The 22,128-nt window shown below is 29.5% G+C and overlaps 1 protein-coding gene across 4 annotated transcripts in view; it reads right to left on the reverse strand.

Annotated features, from left to right (window-relative positions):
- Positions 1-22,128, reverse strand: part of LOC107448750 (discoidin domain-containing receptor 2) — a 607,770-nt gene that overhangs the window by 142,928 nt on the left and 442,714 nt on the right. For all 4 annotated transcript variants that reach the window (XM_071184184.1, XM_043046729.2, XM_043046731.2 and 1 more), the window contains one exon: positions 4,728-4,833. In XM_071184184.1, the coding sequence (XP_071040285.1) occupies positions 4,728-4,833 (106 nt within the window). The remainder of the gene's footprint in view (positions 1-4,727; positions 4,834-22,128) is intronic.

Here is a 22,128-nt window from a genome sequence, read left to right on the forward strand (position 1 = left end):
AATGACTGCTCGTGTTGCTGATTACCGACCATTGGAGCAAAATGAAATTTAACCAAGCATACAATAAAGTTTTTTTTGTTTGCTTTAAGGGAAGAAGAAAGTCAAAGGGCGTTTGAGTAACACGAGTGTTTTTGTGTAACGCCGTTCATAAACTCAAAACCTGTGAGTAAATATTAAAGCGTTATTTTTGTTAAAATATTTCAAAAGAAAAAATTTTTCTCGTTTAAAAAGTGCAAAAAATACATGAACATTAAAAATCATTACCGGAGAGTTAGAGTAAATTGAATTTTTTATGAAGCAATTACTTTCGATTTTTATAACAAATAAGCCCTTTTGCTTCATTAAGCACGTTCTTTTTATTTTTAATAGGAATTAAATTAGAGCACTTTCTTTGAAAAACCGCGCATTAAATTCTTTTTTACTCTTAATGTTTAGTAATAACAAAAGTTTCTTACGTATAAGGTTGTATTAAAAAATGGGAAATAAGCCGATTTTACTTTGAAGAAATGGTTTTTCGTTTCGAACTTAAATACGAACTGGCATGAAAACGAAACATAAAATCGACATTTTTCAGGTTAAAAAAATTATTTTATCTTTTGCTGTAAAGCATACACATTTATTGTCATAAAATATTTTCGAAAAACGAAAACGTTGAGAATATATTAAAAGTGTTATGCTTTATTTAAATGTTTATTCTTAAAATTTTTACTTATTTTCTTTCCAAAAAAGAAATTTTCAGTTTAAGAAATTTCTTTAAATAATATAAATACTTTTTTAAATGAAACAAAATATATCGATTTAATTTTTTATATCAATGATAGTGTATTAAGATTTTTTTTTATTAATTTAGATGTATTAAGAAAATGTAACAAAAGACATTAGAAAGTTTTTATTTTTTAAAATTTGGTAACAATTGCTAATATTGTTATTATTATTGATTTTATTATTAAGAAACTTATGATTTTTATAACAAATAAGCCCTTTTGCTTCATTAAGCACGTTCTTTTTTATTTTTAATAGGAATTAAATTAGATCACTTTCTTTAAAAAACCGCGCATTAAATTCTTTTTTACTCTTAATGTTTAGTTATAACAAAAGTTTCTTACGTATAAGGTTGTATTAAAAAATGGGAAATAAGCCGATTCTACTTTGAAGAAATGGTTTTTCGTTTCGAACTTAAATACGAACTGGCATGAAAACGAAACATAAAATCGACATTTTTCTGGTTAAAAAAATTATTTTATGTTATGCTGTGAAGCATACACAGTTATTGTTATAAAATATTTTCGAAAAACGAAAATGTTGGGAATATATTAAAAGTGTTATGCTTTATTTAAATGTTTATTTTTTAAGATTTTTACTTTTTTTTCCCTCCAAAAAAAGAAATTTTCGGTTTAAGAAATTTCTTTAAATAATAAAAATACGTTTTTAAATGAAACAAAATATATCAATTAAATTTTTTATATCAATTAAGATTTTTTTATTAATAAAATTGTATGAAAAAGAAATTTTCGGTTTAAGAAATTTCTTTAAATAATAAAAATACGTTTTTAAATGAAACAAAATATATCAATTAAATTTTTTATATCAATTAAGATTTTTTTATTAATAAAATTGTATGAAAAAGAAATTTTCGGTTTAAGAAATTTCTTTAAATAATAAAAATACGTTTTTAAATGAAACAAAATATATCAATTAAATTTTTTATATCAATTAAGATTTTTTTATTAATAAAATTGTATGAAGAAATTTAAAAAAAAATGTTACGAAAATGTTTAAGTTGCAATAACTTTTGATTATGAAAATAAATAAGCCTTTTTGCTGCATTAAGCATGATCTTTTTGTTTTTAATAGGAATTAAATAAGGGTATTTTCTATTAAGAAAAACAAGAATTAAATTCATTTTTTTTCTGAGTGATAAATAACTACAATATATTTTTATGTATGAGGCTTTATGAAAGGGTGGAAAGTTTTTTGGCGTTCTCATAGAGCCAGAAACACCGTAATTTTTACCTTATTCTGGTCATTTTCACTATACTTTTTTTCCACAGCAATATGTAAACTGAACAAATTGTAATTTAGTATTTCTTTTTCAGGGCATTATTATTATTTTTGTACTGATATGTTATTTTTAGCAGTTTATTATAGTTTTTTTTTTTTGGTATAATTTTTGTATCTTTAGAAGATTATTTTTATTATTATTCTTGTATCATTGCATTACTTTTAGAAAGTTATTATTATTATTTGTTTTATTTCTTACTTTTAAGTATTCATTACTATTATTTGTACTGTTGTATTGCTTTTAGAAGTTAGTTCTTTATTACTATTTTTCATACTAACATTAAATGTATTATTATTAATATTATTATTATTGTTAATATTATCATTATTATTAATGATTAAATTGGTGCTTTTTATTATGTTTTCTGATTTTGAAGTCTAACCCAGTAAGCCCTCCAATTAAAATTAATTTACATTGTTATTGAAGTATAATAAAATTTTTTTATGATTAATGGATCTGGTTTTTCTTGTTTAAATTTTATAAAAATTCATTAATTTTTGGTTCGTTTTAAGTTATAATTAATGTGTTTTAAATGCAAGTAATAATAAATAACATATACCATTTTCAAACTTTTTGAAGGAAATAACCAAGCTCTTCTTTATTTGGAAAATTCTGTGGTCCTAACTTAGCGACAAATTAAAACTGAAAAAAATTAAAAGTTCATGCAAAGCTATTTCCAAAAAATTATAAAATTAATGTCTGATAATAGCTTTTGGCGAAAAGCCAAAACAAAGAAACTGCTTGCAGCTCTTTAAAAACAGTTTTTCAAACACAAAGCTTGAATTAAACAATTAAATAAATGTGTCCAACTTTTAAACTTTTTATTAAAAAAACAGCGAATGTGATAAATTGTTTTATGCTAACTTGACCTTAAATTAGAATTCCTTTTGTTTAGAAGCACTAATGAGCATTTAAGCTAGATAAATTATTCATGTTCAGCCAATATTGCTTTGTTTTCAACAAAAACTGTTATTTTTGTAACAAAACTATTTAAAACTAGCACTCAGTAACTGAAGTCTGTAAACTTTGTCTTCTTGGTACTTAACAAATACAAATGTTTATTTTGAGTTGATAAATTAATTATAACAGTTCACAAAACTTGGAAGGATGAAAATGTTAAGTTTACTTACCATAAACAGTAAATATTTAATTTAACATATATTTTGGATCTGTTACATAATTTACGCGGTTTTAAAGATCAATTAAAAAATACTAGTTGAAAGTGGATATTCGATTGTGTTGTCCAAAATCATTTTTTTTCTAGCTATCTTTTATTAACATCAAGCAGTTCGAAAAACATAAACCGCTTAAAATACTTAGCTCATTTTGTCAATGAATTATATTATTTCCAAAGACAATTAGTAGTCTGCTAGCAACTAATAGCGTCGAAGAGGTTCTGATACCCAAAAGCATTTCAACGAAAGCATCGAAGAGGCTCTGATACCCACATGCACTTCAACGAAAAGCATCGAAGAGGCTCTGATACCCGAATGCATTTCAACGAATGAAAGCGTCGAGTAGATTCTGATACCCAGATGTATTTCAACGAATGAAAGCGTAGAATAGGTTCTGATACCCAAATGCATTTTAAACAAATGAAAGCGTCGAAGAAGATCTGATACTCAAATGCATTTTAAACGAATGAAAGCGTCGAAGAAGTTCTGATACCCAAATGCATTTTAAACGAATGAAAGCGTCGAAGAAGATCTGATATCTAAATGCATTTTATACGAATGGAAGCGCCGAAGAAGTTCTAATATCCAAATGCATTTTAACAAATGAAAACGTGGAAGAAGTTCTGATACTCAAATGCATTTCAAACGAATGAAAGCGTCGAAGAAGTTCTGATACCCAAATGCATTTTAAATGAAGGAGAGCGTCGAAGAGGCTGTGATAATCAAATGCATTTCAACGAATGAAAGCGTCAATCAAGATCTATTACTCAAACACATTTGATAGAGGTTCTGTTACTCAAATGCATTTCAGACAATGTAAGCGTCGATAGAAGATCTTTTTGCTGAAATTCATTTCAGATGGTAAAGGTGACGTTAAATGATTTGTTACTTTACTTAAATCATTTCAGACCATGAAAACGTGTACTGATCAAATAAATTATAACAAGTGAAAGCCTCTTTATAGGATCTATTACTGAAATACATATAAGCGGTTGAGAGCGTTGATACAGGATTTATTACACTACTCAAATTTATTTTAAACCTTGAAAACATCAATAGATGATTTGTTATACAAATAAATTTCAGAAAATAAAAGTTTCGATAAGGAAACTATAACTTAAATATATTTCGACCCATTAAATGCTTGATAAAAAATCTATTGCTGTTGTATATTTCAACAATGAGAAAAACAACAGTGACTTTCTCATAGACTGAATAAATAATAGTAATTTTATTCTCTTTGTTACGTTTCGGTCAAGAAACGTATCAACTACTGACATATTTCCTATTATAGGAGCCAAACAATCAGGATAACAAGCAGCAGCTAAAATTTGCGGATGGCGTAGATTTGTGCTTTGTTACTTAACTTAACTTGGTTGTTAAGATGTTACTTAAACATGGTTGTAAATACTTCGAAAAGAACCAACTTAGGACATTATAGAAAGATATAACTTGAGATAACTGCAAACAAAACGGAACGTAAATCATACCTTGCATTTTGTGGACCGACACTGCCTTCGTTATACGATGAACTGGCGTTTATTTCGTAGTCTTTGATTTCACCCGACTCCATGCCGAGGGCTGCCACACACTCCGCTGTAAGCAGAAAAAAAAAACATTTACATTCTAGAACAATTTATCAATAATCAAAATCACTTAATATAAAAACAACAATTGCTATAAAATAATGAGTTTGAACAAATTAATACTTCATCTTGCATTCGATTACTAATAATTTTGACAATCTGTAGTTGATGCATCGTTTGTTGTTGTTATTTATGCCATTTGCCAAGCAAATTTTTAAAACAGAGGGAGCGTTTCTTGCTTTTCAGTGGAGCCATATATGGTCAAAAATACGGTTTCAGCCGCACACACGTCACTGCCCGTTTTTTACAGTAAGGACCCATTCATACTTCGTTAATTTATCCACAGATCATAATTTTGACTTCAACCAGAGGACGATAAGCCAGAGGACTCAACCAGAGGAATTCGTATCGACCAGCCATCGCTGGAATTTGAATTCGGGTTACCTCATTGGGAGAGATTTTTCATTGAAACTTGGAGGACTTCTTGACCCTGACAAATTTAGCGTGCACCAATCTCCATTTAATACACAGGGATTCTTCGGCAGGCGAGATTCTAACTCGCGATCTCACGAACACGAGCCCAACGTCCTAAACACCAGGCTATCTCGGCCCCAGTACATCGTTTAAAATGGCATAGTAATGAATAATTCGCACGACGGCAATTATTTTAAATTAAAACAGGATTATAGTACCATTAGATTACAGGAAGATTTTCTTTTTAAGTAATTCTTCCAAGTGATTAAATTATAACACAATACTTTAAATTTCTAACAGATTTGGGAATTTAGCCTATAGGCGTTTTTTTAAGTTTAGTTTAAACACAGTTGTGATTACATTGAAATAGTGAACAACCTATAGGTTCGGTTCATGATTTTATAAAAATGGATATTAGAGTGCTAAAGTAATAACGAAGTTACTAAGATAACTCTAAAGTACCAGTTTTGAAAAATTGTATGCTTCAAATTAATGTCATGTTTTAATTTAAGAACTTAATCTTATCTAGTTCTAACACCAACCTCATAGATTTACATTCAGGTATGGCCATTTAGCAATAGGATTTCAAAGCTTTAATTAGATAACTTAATCATAAAAATTTTATGCATAGCTCGAAATCGTGAAATTTTTAGTTATTAATACAATACACACTATATTATATGAATTCTGAATTGAGTTGTAATTATATCTATGTAGTAAGTATCATTTGGTTTGAGTGGAAGATTTTCTTTCCAGTTATATTTCGAAAAAATGAAATAATATATTCATAATTTTTAACCAGTGTTGCAATTGTATTTGAAATTTAGATATCATTTAGTAGTAATGGAGGGTTTTCTTTCAATATACATTTTAAAAAATTGAAGTAATACGTTCTTAATTTGGAATTGAGTTATAATTTTAAGAAAATATATATATCATTTGGTTGCGAAGATTTTCCTAAAAGTTACAAATATTCGCAATTTTGAACAAAATTGTAATTGTATTGCAATAATAATAGGCCTCATTTGGTTGTGACGTTACATTTCAAAAAGCAATGAACTAATTTATTCCTAATTTTAAACACAGATGTAATTATATTAAAACAGTAGACGTCATTTGGCTTTGATGGAGTTTTTATTTTATTTTAAATTACATTTCGAAAAAAAAAATATAGTAATGTTTCTGAATTTTGAATGAGATTGTGTTTATTTTAAAATATTCGAAAGGACATGTATTTAGAAAATGGATCCAGTTTTAGATACTTCCTAAGTTTTACGTTGATTTTAGAAAAGATCTTCCCTAAAACTTATAGTTTTTTTTAAAATAGGGATTAAAAAATTTCAATAATTAAAAAGCAATTAATGGCTTGTAGGAACGATATTATATTAGAATGATATCGTCCTAATTTGCGTTTTAAACGAAGATTAAATGCCTTTTTTCATATCAGCCTTTCCACGAAATCAGGATATAATATTTTAGTCGATGACATTCCAAAAAATAAAGATAGAAACCCAGGGTAATTACGTCGATACCTGCTGATAAAAACGACACTGATTAACACACTTTCGGCAACAGATAAAAAAAAATAGAACAACGTCGATGAGTTTTTCCAATCGACACCTGAGTCATGACGTCATGAGAGAAAGGCTGGAATATGTTTTCCGGGGAACATTCCTCATACCGTTCGAGTGAAGAGCGGGAAAAAAGTAGATCCAACAAAAAGAAAGATATGAAAAAACTTTTTCAGGAGTGGGGAAAAATTTATAGCTGATAAGGGAGTCACGTTACGGGAGTCCTCCTCGTACCGGTACGAAACAGTTGATAAAAATAATAAAAAGCATCAGGGAAAAGTTAAAAAAGAAATGTAATGGAAAATAAATTTTTCCCATTAGCGATAGGGAAAAATAATTTTAAGAAATCGATTTCAAAAGTAATGGAAAAATCTTCTCTTCAAAGAGCTTTCGATTTCTTCGAGCTGTTTCTGATTTCGTCTTAAATTCAAAACTCGGATTGCTTCATTACATTTTTAGGAAGAAAAACGTTTGTTCTTTAATCTCCGCCGTCCTCAATGCATTTCTAATAAATTAAAATCGAAAGTGAAAAAGTGCTGCTCTTAAATGTACCATAAATGATGTAGGATTTTAACTTTTTTTGTTACGGTGGTATAATTTTGCGAGAAGTTCCGTAAATTAATAGCACGCTGATAAATTAACAAATTCTCAAAAAATAACCGCAAACATAATTTTGTTAATGAATGCGGTGCCGGTTTTTTAATTTAGCTAATTGAATTGCTAGGTTTCACAACTTAATTTTAACTGAAGCTAATATTTTTTTTATTTTTATTTCCAATGAGCTGTACAATCGGTCTGGCCGATGAGCAGACCTAGTGAGTTCTCCAGAGGTGGTATCCACTCCTTCAGGACCACCCCAATGGGTGAGATACCGTTGGTCATGTTAATTTGGACGTCTAGTTTCTACCACACTCAATGCATATAAACCACAGCTAATATAAACCATAGATGAGCTAATGAAGCTAATATAAACCATAGGATTAGGTTTAACGTAAGAAACATTTGACAACAGTGCAACAAAATGCTAGTATATTAAGTAAAGTTCAAGAAGCAGTGAAAAATATAAATATCATCATGTAAAACTCGAGTAGGTAGGTAAGTACTTTATTTACATCGCACTAGAGCTGCACAATGGGTTATTGGCAATATCCCTGAGGATCATCCGTAGACATGCCATTGCAATTTTGATCCTCTGCAGAGGGGATGGCTCCTCTGCTTTGGTAGCCCGACCACCTGCACGCGAAGTCGAGCATTTTACGGTAGAACAGTTTATCGAAGACCGATATCGTGCACCCTCGGTTTCTACGTAGGCTGATCAAAGTGGTCAACCATCCGTTTACTGACCGCAGCCAGTGATGCTTGACTTCGGTGTTCTACTGCGAGCCTCGTCTTTACGATCAGTTCACTGCGGGACAAAACTCGAGTTGGATTGTCAGTTGACAAGGTGCACGTTAAATCTGTCATGGCTGAAAGTCCCCTAGTTTGTTATGAAGTGGAAGTTTGGAAAGAGGGTTAGCCGCAAGCGTGCTGTCCACGTAGTTAGACCAGGGTCAAAAATACTTAGTGTTAAAATTACGCCTAACAAGGCCGTAAAAATAAAGAACCCTAACAAAGAGAGGGGCCCGAGGTTCAATCCTCGACTCCGCTAAGACCTTCCGAGTACATACGATATACTGTTCTGTGGTCAGTTGCTGAGCAGTACCATGGGTACTGGGAACAGGAAAAAATTTCCTTTCCCTTCACATATATGTCTAAATTGAGGAAGTGGCATCACAAATAAGATCCCCTCTACAGAGGATCAAAATTGTGATGGTGTGTTCCTAGACCGTCACCATTGCTCACTGTACTGCTCTAGTGTGATGTAAATAAAGTACCCACTTACCTACTCTAACAAATGGGACTGGTTGCTTGGGCATGGTTGGGTGATGTTTGTACCAAAGCTTACCATGTATGTTCTTCTTTGTTACAATTTATAATAAAATAAGTTTCAACGGAAGCGTATCCTATTTTCATGCAATACAGTTCACATTATGCATTATCATATTTCTACAAAATTTGTTAGCTTAAGCATTGTTGTGCAATATAAGCCAATATTTATCTCAAATTCTATCTCAATTTCGTTTTATTTTTTGTAGTAAGCTACGCTTACTTTTGAGTTTCATTATGGACAGTAAGCATTTTTTATCTATATATTTACAAACAAATAACGCGTATCGATAAGAAATTGGGGATACAAAGACGGAAAAACAAAGGACGATTTAAAATGAATAAAATTATATATTTTGATTCTTGATAGCGAATAGCGATATCATAAGGGAGAGGGGATTGTGCAAATTACATTTGATATTTCTGTGGAGGGTAGGATTCAAGTTTGCCTAAAAATGATAGCAATATATACTTGCCTAAAAATTATAGCAATGTATACTTGCCTAAAAATGATAGCAATATATACTTGCCTAAAAATGATAGCAATATATACGAATAACACTTACTTCACTGCACATTCACTAGATTTTGTCAGAAAATGATAAAATTTTTTAGAAAAACTCAATTTCAAAAAACATATCCTTAGAATTTGATAATAAAAAATATCCTCTCAGATAATGTTGGACCTCTAAAATAATAATGAAATTTGAGCTCTAAAATCATTGTATAATGCGAATTTGGCTAGATTGATAATTAAAACAGCTCTATCAAATTTGAATAATTTATAATTTTTCTTAAATATATAGTTAAATGTGTTATAAATGTATAGATATTTAGAAATAATAGTGTATTAAAGTTGATTTAAGGAAAAATAAAGTTAAGATAGGGTAAGTATATTTGGGGTGGGGCTATGTACAGTATTTTTCATTTTAGTTAGTTTGATATCGTGAGAAACCGTACAGATGCTTGGAAAGATCGATGGTAGACGATATATTTTGGAAGAAAAAAGAGTGGACAGGTACTTACGGGCGATGATTGATAATAATGAGATATCGATATACCATATAAACTACAATCGAAAATGATCTGAGAAAGTTTTTTATTGGATACAGGTTTAGTTTTTGGTGTTCAGAGGCATTACCATTTTTAATCAATGGGCAAGAAAACAAAAACTAGGTTATATGGTCACTTTGTGACCTGATGCTTGAGCTTTACTCGTGGACTACTGTGGTGTAACATAATGCATAACAAATAAACCATAAAATGAAAATTTAATGGTTTATTTAAATTTTAGTTTTAATTCCATTAAATTCCAATTGTGGTCAGTTGCGGTGTAGAAGACTGTTTTCCTTTTATGGCTTATTTAGATTCTAGTTTTAATTCCCTTAATTCTATGCGTGCACAGTTTCGATGTAACATACTACTTTCATTTCATGATTTATTTAAAATTTTTGTTTATTAGGCCATTCTAGAGAAGAATAAAAGTTAAGATCAATTGAGGATCTCATAACTCGGATGATCGTTGCCTATTTAAAGATAAAAAAAACATATCAAATTTAAGTGCATTCGAGAATCATTTTTAAGTCACTGTAGACACTGAAATCACTTTGAGCAACCTTTGCAATATATAATCAACGGAATTTTTTTTATAGTTAGCAAGTGTATAGTATCCTTTGTATTTGTTTATCAGCATAACGTCAAAATCTGTATTCTCTCTATCTCACCTTCTCAACATGGTTTGCGACTATGGTCATTTGTTCTGTGACAAATTTTGCTTTTCTTGGAGCCTTTTATCACCTCTTTGATAATGTCGGTAGAGCTTTGGAACACCTTGTATTTCAGAACTTTGTCTGAGAAGGGCAGGCAAAACTCAAAATGATAAGCATTATTATCTAGGTCAGTCATGCAAAGCACCTTCCTTACTTAATATGTAAAAGAATGAAATATTACGGATAGTTTCTGCCAATAAAACTTTTTTTAAATGTGTATGAAATGACTTTTAAACTAAATATTGAAAGACAAATATTCTTTTCAATGAAGCAAAAAAAAAATGTAATAAAAGTTTTGTTTAGTTTATTCATTAAATTTTTTTTATCTCGTTGGTAGTAAATATTCCTTTGATTAAAATTGTGCATATTTTTTTTCCAGTTTGTAAAAAAACTTTGAAACGAAACAACTTATGCGAAAGATAATATTTAAATTTCCCAGTCAAAGGCCAAATTTTACATCATAATATATAAATAATCAATAAAAAATTTCCATCTAAACAACCATGCCATGTAACAATTTTATAAAATGGAAAAAAAAGGTCACGGACATATTCCTATAGTATGTGACATAGTATCTCCCAACCCCTTTTTTAAAACTTAACAATAGCTTTCTGAACTGGAAATAAAACTTTTTTATGTACCATGTTCAACTTTTTCCGACCCATTGACTATAAATCTTTTGCATTTTCCGCAGCATTGTTATGTAAATTTTTTTCTGTTCGAAATATTTTGCAGTGACATATTTTTGTGACCCAAAGGCTGACTCATTTTATAAAAAATTCCATAGTAAACAATTCACGTTAATGGTTGAACCCTGAAAAAAGCAGTTTTTTTCAAGGTAATTATTATTTTTGATGTTAAAAATTCTTGTTATTACACAAGGGCTTGTAATTCATCTCAACTGCATTCAGATAAATGATATGAAACAAAGTATTATCAATTACACTAGGCAAAAATTATTTTTTTTTGTTTCCTACTGCATATTTCTATTGCATTTTTTGTTTTCTATTATTATTTTCCATTTCCTATTTTTTTAACGTATCTTGGATACTTTCGTATCGCTGATTTCAAATCTGCAATCGAATTCCCCTCCAAGCTAGAGTTTTTTTAAATGACATTTTTAGTCTATTTGTGTTGAAATGTATAAGTTTAAAAACATTATATGCAACAGGGGGTCGCTTAAATACTACGACAAACTTCTAAAGGAATTATAAAGTATCATCAGAATTAAAATTACATAGGAATGTTGTCATACGCTGCCAAGAATGCTTCCCTATTATGAACTGGTTCTTCGTGTGCTCCTGAACAGGTCGAAAGTGCCCCTATGCGCGTAAGGGGACGTTTTCAGGTACATGTCCTAACGTCCTCAGAAGTTAGTTGCAACATTTATGTAACCCTTTGTTATATATAACGTTTTTAAAGTTATACATTCCGACAAAAATAGACAAATAATGTCATTTTTTTAAAAAAAATCTCTTAACTTTAGAAACAAAACTAATTTTAGATTTGAAATCTCCACACAAGAGTCAAGTATTTACATTAATGCAACAAAAAAATTTGTTCCCCTGTGGTATTTATTAACCTATGATATTTAAATTTAAAATCGCACGTATATTTTAAATTAATTTTTGCAATTCATTTATTTAACTTATGTTAGAAAATAAGTCGTTTTAATTAAAAAGAAGAAAACAAATAGCTTAAACTTGATATTTTGTCGTTATTTTTTCTTTTATGACCAAGAGCAAATAAATGCAACTATTTACTTCAGTTTTTTTATTAATTTGAACACAAAATAAAATGATACTAAAAATGGGCTACACGAAAAAAAAAACATAAACTAAACGATGATTTAAGGATTAAGAAATAATACGTATGACTAAGGAGCCACAAGTGATAACTCACTACTTAAACACAGGAACAGTACATATGACTAATTAACGATTAAGAAAGGATGCCTGTGATTAAGGAATGATACGCATGGTTTAAGGATTAAGAAACGATATGTATGATTAAGAAATGATTCTTATGAATAGAGAATGATACGTATGACTGAAGGATTATGAAAGGATACGAGTGATTAGGAAACTATACATATCATTTAAAAATTAAGATACGTGTGCTTAAGGAACGATACGTATGGTTTAGGAACGATTAAGTTAAGGAACATAGGACATGAGATACGTGTACGTGAGATTAAGTATCGATTAAGTAATGATTAAGGACAAATGATAAATGAATTTAATTATTGTGGGAATACAAATACGCGCAAAACAGCAGCGCCACCAACTCCAACTGCGAAACTGTTTTAGCGCTCAGACGGAGTTTTAGCGTTCAGTCATTTTAAAACTCTTCTCAAATTTGATAATTTTTATTATGAAAACTTTTTTTTCATCATGTGTTGTAGTTATTCGGGCTCAATATACCAAAAGCCAACTTTTACATTATTTTTTCCTTAACTTTTATACAAAAAAAAAACTTTTTAAATGTTTCTTACTCATAAAAATAAATCTTAACCCTATTGTTACTAACATCAGATTGTGTTTCTACTAGTTTGTAATTTATCAAAAGCATTGTTAGATTTCGAGTAAATATGAACAACATTGCAATTTCCTCGTCTTCCAACAGCTTTTACCGGGGATTAACCCCAGCAATTAGGAAATGCCCGTTTCCAGAAATAGTGGAACTGTGGGGATTGAAACCCTAGTACCGTTATAGTCACTCAGAAAGGTTTTTAGAGTAGTCCCACGTGTAATTACTTTGAGTTACTTCCACCTACAAAAAGCCTTTGAGGGTACGTAATGCTCCCTTCCTCGGTCTAAGAGACCATCTCTGCTAGATTGGTAGAGCCATCAAAATGTTGGCAATACATCCTGGCAGGCCATACGGCTATATAACCATCATAGTTCATCTTTACCCCTTGCCTTCGAAGGTAAGTGTACAATTCACTGGTATGTAAAATTTGGTATGCAAAAGTTTAGGATCACTTTTCGTTACAATGGTGCTTTAGACTATTTAATTTTTTTTTGTAAGATCCTGAATTCAATATGAAACTTTCACGTTAATAAAAAAATACATATATTTCCACAATAAAAGCGTTACTACTTCTTTTTTAAAAAAACAACAACATATAAGTTGAAATATTAGTCGATATAATGTTTTGAATTAAGTCATTCAAAAACTTTACTATATATTTTTACGGTTATAACTACCTTATTCAAAGAATAGAAAAAAATTGCATTAAAAATATTCAATAAATCAAAGCAATATTTTACATAAATAATGAAAACGTTTTACCATTTTAAAAAACATTTATAGGTTGAATTATAAGACAATGTTAATGTTTTTAATTTCATTAAAAAAATGGAATAATTTTTTATAGCTGTCTAATGTTAAAATTAAAAAAAAGATTGCATTCCAAATATTCAGTAAAGCAAAGAAATATTTCTTATTAATAAATAAAATGCAGTTTTTACATTTTAAAAACTCTTATAGTTTGAATTATTAGAGAATATTAATATTATTCTTTTTTAAACATGTGATTTACTGAAACTAAATAATTTATAAAAGCATTGCTGCCTAATTTCCGGAATACAAAAATGTTTTATATTTTAAATATTCAATAAGTTAACGTGGATAAAAACAAAATAAAATTTTATCCTCGTGAATAGTTAGTTAAAATACGAAGTCATGTTTATTTAGTATCAAAAATTTAGTATAACTAACTTAGTGAATATTTAGGTAGTAAACGAAATGAAAAATATACTAAGATATATTTAGTTTGAGTTTAAATATTAATCATATTTTAAAGATAGTAAAACGGATATGGAATAAATTTAAATAGTTAACGTATCAAGAAGATTGTAAAAGGTGTATTATCAAAGTTTAGATAGTTAATATATCTAAACGATGAACGTTTTTGTTTCGTATAGAATCGGTTAATTCGTATATGCATATGCTTATTTCTACGTTTTCCAAGTTATTATCATTATCTATTTTCTTCTTCTTTGGCAATTCAGGTGCCTTAAAATATTTAATTGCGCATGATGGTGGAATGCAGTATTAGCTTGTTTTAATACTACTTTAATAAAAAAATAGAATGTGTAAAGTTATTTTTGAAATATTTATAAAAATTTTAGCTATTATTTGTTGGGTGGTGCAAAATTTGAAAGCTACATTTAACATTTTAAATATTTTCAGCAATATTTTGAGGGGTAATATAAAATTTCAAGGCTATTTAATATTTTAAAAATATTTCAGCAACAATTTGTGGAGTAATGAATAATTTTAAGTCCTCATTCAATATTTTTTTTTAAATATTTCAGCAACATTTTGAGAGGTAATACAAAATTTCAAGCATTCATTTAATATTTTTAAAATATTTCAGCAACAATTTCTGGGATAATATAAAATTTCATGGCCTCATTCAATATTTTTTTTTTAAATATTCCCGCAACAACTTTTGAGGTCATATAAAATTTCAACGCCTTATTCAATAATTGTTTCTTTAAATATTTCCTCAACGTTTTTTTTGGGTGGGAGGGGGTGTAATACAAAATTTCAAGGCATCATTTTAAGTTTTTAAAATATTTCAGAGATAATTTGTGGAGAGGTACAAATTTTTGATTCCTCATTCAGTATTTTTTTTCAAAAAATATTTCAGCAACATTTTGTGGAGTAATACAAAATTTCAATGCTACATTAATATTTATAGGGAAAATAAAAAAATTAATTTTCCCTTAGTTTTTAACAATAGGTATGATTTTGATGCATAGTCTACGCAGTGAGATACACAAAATAAGTCACCTAACGTATTCCAAAAGTATTTGGAAAAAAAAAATATTGACATCAATTAATGACGCGTAATAAGCTTAGAATTATTACCATCTTTGACTTGTTTTTAAATTATAAATTATCAGAAAAAGATTAATTAGTTTTTAAATCTGCATTTGAGTCTGCTGTTATCATTTGAACTCAGAAAAAGGAAACCATTTTCTAAAGCTAATTTTCTTAAGTGTCCCAAACAGAACTTTATAGTCATTGCTCCATCTGGAATAGTGCAAACAAGGAGATCCAACCTGCCCCCTCGAGGGAAATTCCACACCCTCCCACTGTCTAATTACGCCCCCTCCTCCATGTCCTATCTCTGAATCACCCCCTGGGCCCTGTTGATTGATCCGGGGTACCTATCCATCCAATATTCCAACTCTAGAGTGGGGATTTCTCGGTTATAAATCTGGTCTGTCAATAGGGTGGGTATAAATATTCCAGTAGAGAGATATCACGGTAGGGGACGAGTCAGAATTTTTTTTATACTATCTCCTGTACCCTCACATTCACACCAGGACATTCGAAAACGGTTCTAGTGTTTTTTTCCCCCTCTCTATTCTTTTATAACACCGGCAAAGCGATCTAAATCCTTTAAATTGCCGACTTCACACTTTTTCTGGTCGTATCGGTGACAATTTTATTGGAAGTTTATTGCTTTTTGCATAGGTGTAAGTATCGAATGTCCATTTTTTTTAGAGGAAAGGAGAACGCCATGAAAATAGCTTCTATTTTCGGAATGAATTATTTGTGTAAATATGGTAGCAGAATAAAAAATAAAAATAAAATTAATTTGTCTTTTTTACTTAGAATTAAATTACGCAATACACCCAATCATTAAAAGTATGATACGTGAGTAAATTACAATGCTATAATTCATTCAGTTTTGTTCGCTATTACCCTAAAATCAATAAATCGGTGACAATTCTATTATTGGAAGTTTATTGCTTTTTGCATAGGTGCAAGTATCGAATGTCCATTTTTTTCTGGAGGAAAGAGATATGTTATGAAAATACCTCCTGTTTTCGGAATTGTTTACGTAAATATGGTAATAGAATAAAAAATAATTAAAATAAATTAATTTGTCTTTCTTATTTAAAAATATATTACGTAATAGATTGAATCATTCAAAGTGTGAAAAGATATGTCTTTTATGAATTACAATGGTATAAATCATCCAGTTGCTTGCTATTATCCAAAAATCTTCAATTTTTGTTAAATTTCCTGTCCAGTTTGAGTTACTTGTAAGACAAATAAAGAAGGAATTGTAACTTCTTAACTGTAACTTCCTGTATAAGAATTGGAATTAAATAATGCATGTTTAAAATAGATTTTTTAGATTCTTAACATTATTTTTTGTTCGGAAAAGTGGTAGATATATAGATTTTGTTTCAGATCATCTTAGTAACACTTAGTAACTCATCTTAGTAACTTAGTAAAAAATAATAACATTTCTATTTTTCACCTTCTTGGATTTTTCGATACTTATCTTGCGATTTAAAATTTAATATTACCATACCGTTTCATTTTATAATATCAGATACCTACCATTTCTCGTATTATATATCTATCATGTATCTACTTAATCATGTAATATACCTATCATATTTCAATAATCAATTCATAAACATTGTAGAATATGAAGAAATATTAGACTTGAAAAGTAAAAATATTTTTCTTCCCTCATCTTTTTAGTGCCAATGTGTTTGTGAGTGTGTCGGCCCCCTAAAATAAATTTCATGGATTTGAATATAAGAATTTTACCGCAAAAACCGTAAAAAAATATTCTATCCGACATTTTTTCACTGTATTAATATGCCGCAAATTCTTTTAAAGAAATAAAATTCTTGATGATAATGATAAGAGTTTGACTCTTATCTTTCTTCAAAATCTTTCCGTACGAATTATCTTTCCTTAAAATCTCCTGTTTGTTCTTCAGCAACAACGGAAGCATTATGCTCACCTTTTTTAGCTGTACTAAAGCTCAAACTAATGACTACACAACAGTATATTTTTAACCCAAAGAATAATTTTGAAAAAAAATAGGTCCCCCAGTGTAATTTCTAAAATAAAGATTATAAAAGAAGAATCACATAACATTTTGCATTAATTATACACACATACACATATTCCTCTTCGCACAGATTCGAGCATAGGGCTTCTATCATGGGTTTCCGTCTTACTCTATTTGTGACCAGATATTTTGCCTCTCTTCATGTCTTTTCTATTGTTTTCAATTCGCTTACAATTGTTCTGCACCAAAAATTTTTAGGTCTTCCTCTTTTTCTATTGCCCTGAGGGTTCCATTCAAAAGCTTGTTCTTCTTAAAAATTTGCAGGTATACATAGAATATGACTAATTCATTTACGTTTTTTTTTATTTTTCAGATCAATCCGCTTCTGTTTTGCTTTTTCAAGGATTTCTGCTTTACAAATTTTATGAAACCACTTGATACAACTCAAGATTCTTCTCAAACAGTTGTTAATAAATGCTTGAAGTTTTTTTCGTGTTATTTTTATTGCAGTGTCATGTCTCAGGTCCATATAGCAGGGCAGATTTAACATTAGTATTGAAAATTCCAATTTTTGTTGAATTTTTTATTATACTATTGTTGTATACAATTATACTTGATCTATAAATGTTGATAAGAATAGTTGATTGACTAAAGATTTTCAAGAACAAACGCATACAAATTTCACTTATCAAATAGTGAGGGAAATTACTCCCATCATTAAAACGCACCATTACAAATGCTAACGTTGAAATCAAATTACCATTTTTCAACTCAAAGCTTATTGGTTAAACAAATCTGTCCTCTCGATTTTTCAAAAATAAAAAAAGAAAGAAAGAAAGCCATCTGTTCGGGCAGTAAGGCATGATAAGAGATCTAATAATCTACGGGAAGGATCAGCTCTCTAATCCCATAACCTCTAGTCCTTTTAATCCTTTTACAGGATATTATTCCTTTTTAGGGGGATTTCGTTTTCTATTAGGACTCTCTGTCTAAATCTCATCGTCGGCGATTTCAGAGAGTTGGACCATTAGGAAACCTAAGAGTCCTACGAACTCAATTTCTAGTGCTAAATGAGATATCGGAGAAAAAGGCGAAAGAGGTTTTTTTTAGAAAGTACTCTTACAATTAGGTTTTATTAACTTTGAGAGTATTTTAAATTGAGTTTAACGAGTTTTAGACTCAGAAAGTATTTGATAGGGTAAGATTGATTAGTTTGGGTCTTTTTTTGAAGTTTATGAGAGAGGAAAGTTGTTATAGTTCAAATAGAATGGATTATTGGAAGAGCATCGATCTTTTTTCCTTTTTTTTTAGTAAAATAAACTAAAACGTGTACTGAGAAAATTTATAATTGAAATGAAAATAATTCTAAACACAGTTTTAGAGTTTCGAAAGGTATATACTTAACGCGAATCGATTGTTATCCTTTTAGTTTGGAAATATGCAATACATAAACGCATGTTATTATTAGAGTATTTAAAATAAGTCACATGTTTTCGATTTAGCATTCAAGGTGCTCCGCAGTCACCACCCTTAATTTATAATTTTAAAAACTTTTTGAAAAATAAGAAAGGCATGCACATTAATGGACAAATATTAATATTTTAGAGAGGAAAAAACTGAAAACGCTATCATAAGTAAAAAAGGATTGGTGAAAAACCAGTTTGATTGCCTATTAAAATCCGGAGATGTTTCAAATATTACTTTTAAATTTATTTTCTTCAATTCTTTTTGTTTTGTTTTTATGTGTTTTTAATTTGGTACCCTTAATTCGTATAATGTTCAAACCCCATTTTTATGACTCAGCTTGAATATAAGAAAGCATAAACATTAATTTAGTGAGATAAAAAAATATAAACTAAATTTCAAGATCAAATATAGAATACTTCAAAGAAGAATCTTTTTTTCTTTTGCTCACAAGCGAGCAGTACAAAAGCTACCTATTTTGGTCATAGAACAGATGCCATGTTCTTCAATATCAACATTTAAATCATGCATGACGTCATGATTCCTATGCATTCTTACAATTTTACGTCTTACATAACGGTCATCAAGACGCTTTTTTTTTTCAAGAGACGCTTTTTTTTACTAAAAAGCGTAACAGCATGACTAATACTAATTCTTCAATGAACAACAATAACAGTGAATAAAATCATTATTACAGAACCTGCATAAGTATAGTTAATATATAATATAGAACACTTTGTTGATATGAACTATTCACTTTTAAAATTTTCAGTTCTTCTCAACTTGTTTCAGCTTTAGCTACCCACGTGAAAAAAAATAATTTTGATTCAGAAATTTGTAAGCATGTACGTATACGCTTTTATGATTATGACAGCTCACAAGCTTGATATTTTAATTCCCTGTTACCAACACGAAAAAAGGATAACTTTCTCCGTCACCGTGTAAGAGAAATGTATGCGTAGAATATTATTGCATTCAATTCTCAAAGCTAACTGAACATATACTTAACTACTTTATTATTGTTGGGAAGAATTCTGCACAAAAGTTTTGAAGGATGTTGTTTTCGTTCTAATTGCGACGACCACAAAGTCTTTTCAAGTTAACCTAAAATAATGAGAACTCCAAAGTGTTTTGAACGAAGCATGTCGTTAGACTTACATGCATTTAGTTTTAGCTGCATTCGAAAACAAAACTAAATCAACTCTTTTAAAATGACCATCATTATTTCAGCAAAAGTTTCCCCTTGCACACAACTAAGTCTCTCCCTGCGTCCAACATCAAAAGGTTTTCATTTCAATGCCAGAGCCAGAGAACAAATCAATCGCGAATCAGTGCTCCATGTCCTGCCCAAAAATCCGTCTCCGGAATTTATGAACCCAGCGGCAGAGTTCATTTATTAACTTGCGAGCTCAAAGCCCAATTAAAATCTGTCGCTCGACAAAAGTTATCGAATGTACAGACAGAGGCTCTGATTTCAGGTTGCCCAGGGCAACGTTATAAATCAGTGAACTCAAGCTCATTTGACATTAAATTGCATTCAGAAAAGCAGCTCCGTTTACTACTGATGGCTTTTGGAAAGTCTTTTCCTCTCCCTGGGTGAACGGACCTTAAGAGTAATTTTATTCGATACGTTTTCTGATCTTTTGTTTTGGGAGAGTAATTGTGCAAAGCTAGCAATACGATACAAAAGAGAACGAAGAGAAAGAATAGAGGATATAATTGTAAATCCATTTGTAGAGGGATGCGCTGATTTTTGGGGGGCACTCGGAAAAGACACCGTGACAAGAAAATTGGCGAACTAAATAGAAAGGGTTAAGAATTTGCCGAGTTAATTTTTTTTCTTCTTCTGGTAGGTAACCTGTAATTGCCATTATCGCGATGCATTAGTTTTCAACAACGTTGGAGTTTTCAGTTAATGCGTATAAATTTTCCGTTCACGTATGAAATTAAATTACGAACAACAGATAGAAATAAGTTTAATGGTAGATGGTTGATTCGGACTTTTCTACTATATGTAATTTCAACAGATTTATAGTTTAATATTTCTTGTGTGCTCTTTATTATATATCTAACCCAAACAGATTTACACTTTGATCTTTCTTGAGCTTTTCTAGAATATCTAATTTAAATTTATTTATAGTTTATTACTTTTTTTCGATATTTAATTTTTAAACAGGTATGTAATTTAATCTTTCGAATGTTTAAAAAAAATCATGTTGAATTGACTCGATAAAATGCTGAATGTTAACTGATAATATTTCATTGAAAGTCATTCAAATACAGCTTTTCTAAGTTTGATCTTTATAGTTTATGTATATTTGTAGTTTGTAGCTTATTGGTGTAGTATAACTTTGTAGTTTTATAGTGAATCATTCTATATTTTTTGTTCAATAATGTATATAAAGTTTTTCTTTAGATATTTAACATGAAAACTGTTCTCCTTATTTATATATTAGAATGAATATAGAAATCTTACTGAAATGTTTCGCTTAGTATGTAAAATCATTGAACATTGAAACCATTTTCTGCGAAATTTAAATAACTTTAATGGATATTGATTGTTAAAAACATAAATAAAAGTGAATTAAAAATAACACAGAATTTTTTTTACTGGAAAAATACTTACTCAGTTAATTGTAATGGAAGTGATTGGAATGTAATTGTACTTCATTTTAATTGTAATGGTAAATGGAATTCGGATTCTATAAAATGGTCCAGAAAGACAACAAAAATGTTGAAGGCTTTCTCTCCTAGAGCTACTGAAGATTTTCAGCACTTTCCAAATTAAATAATACACGTGTGCTTAATTGAAATCCTGTTAATGAATTTAATCATGAATAATCATTAATAATGAATCATGGATTTTTTAGAAGGAAAAAAATAAAATCAGAGAGAAAACAGATGCTGTTCTTAAGAGAATACCTTCCCACACTAATTCTAATGTAGTCCGAGAATAAAGTTCCGAAAGATTTAAAAAAAAAAAAAAAAATAGAAGCTCCATCCAATGAAATTTCTAGCACCTACACACTAACTAATATACAAGTGCTTAATTTAAATCCCTACAATGATTTTAAAACAGTTGCCTTTTTAGGAATATTTTAATAAAAGATGTTTTATTAAAATATTCTTAAAAAATAGAAATTTTTTAAATAGAAGACGTTTCTATGAGGAGAATGCTACTAATTGTAGAATTGGAAGTCCGAGATTAAGGTCTCAAAAGGTACTATGGTTAAGTTAAGAGATTCTAAGTTAAGTTAAGTATG

The sequence above is a fragment of the Parasteatoda tepidariorum genome, chromosome 8 (assembly GCF_043381705.1).
Source record: "Parasteatoda tepidariorum isolate YZ-2023 chromosome 8, CAS_Ptep_4.0, whole genome shotgun sequence".
Lineage (NCBI taxonomy): Eukaryota > Metazoa > Arthropoda > Arachnida > Araneae > Theridiidae > Parasteatoda > Parasteatoda tepidariorum.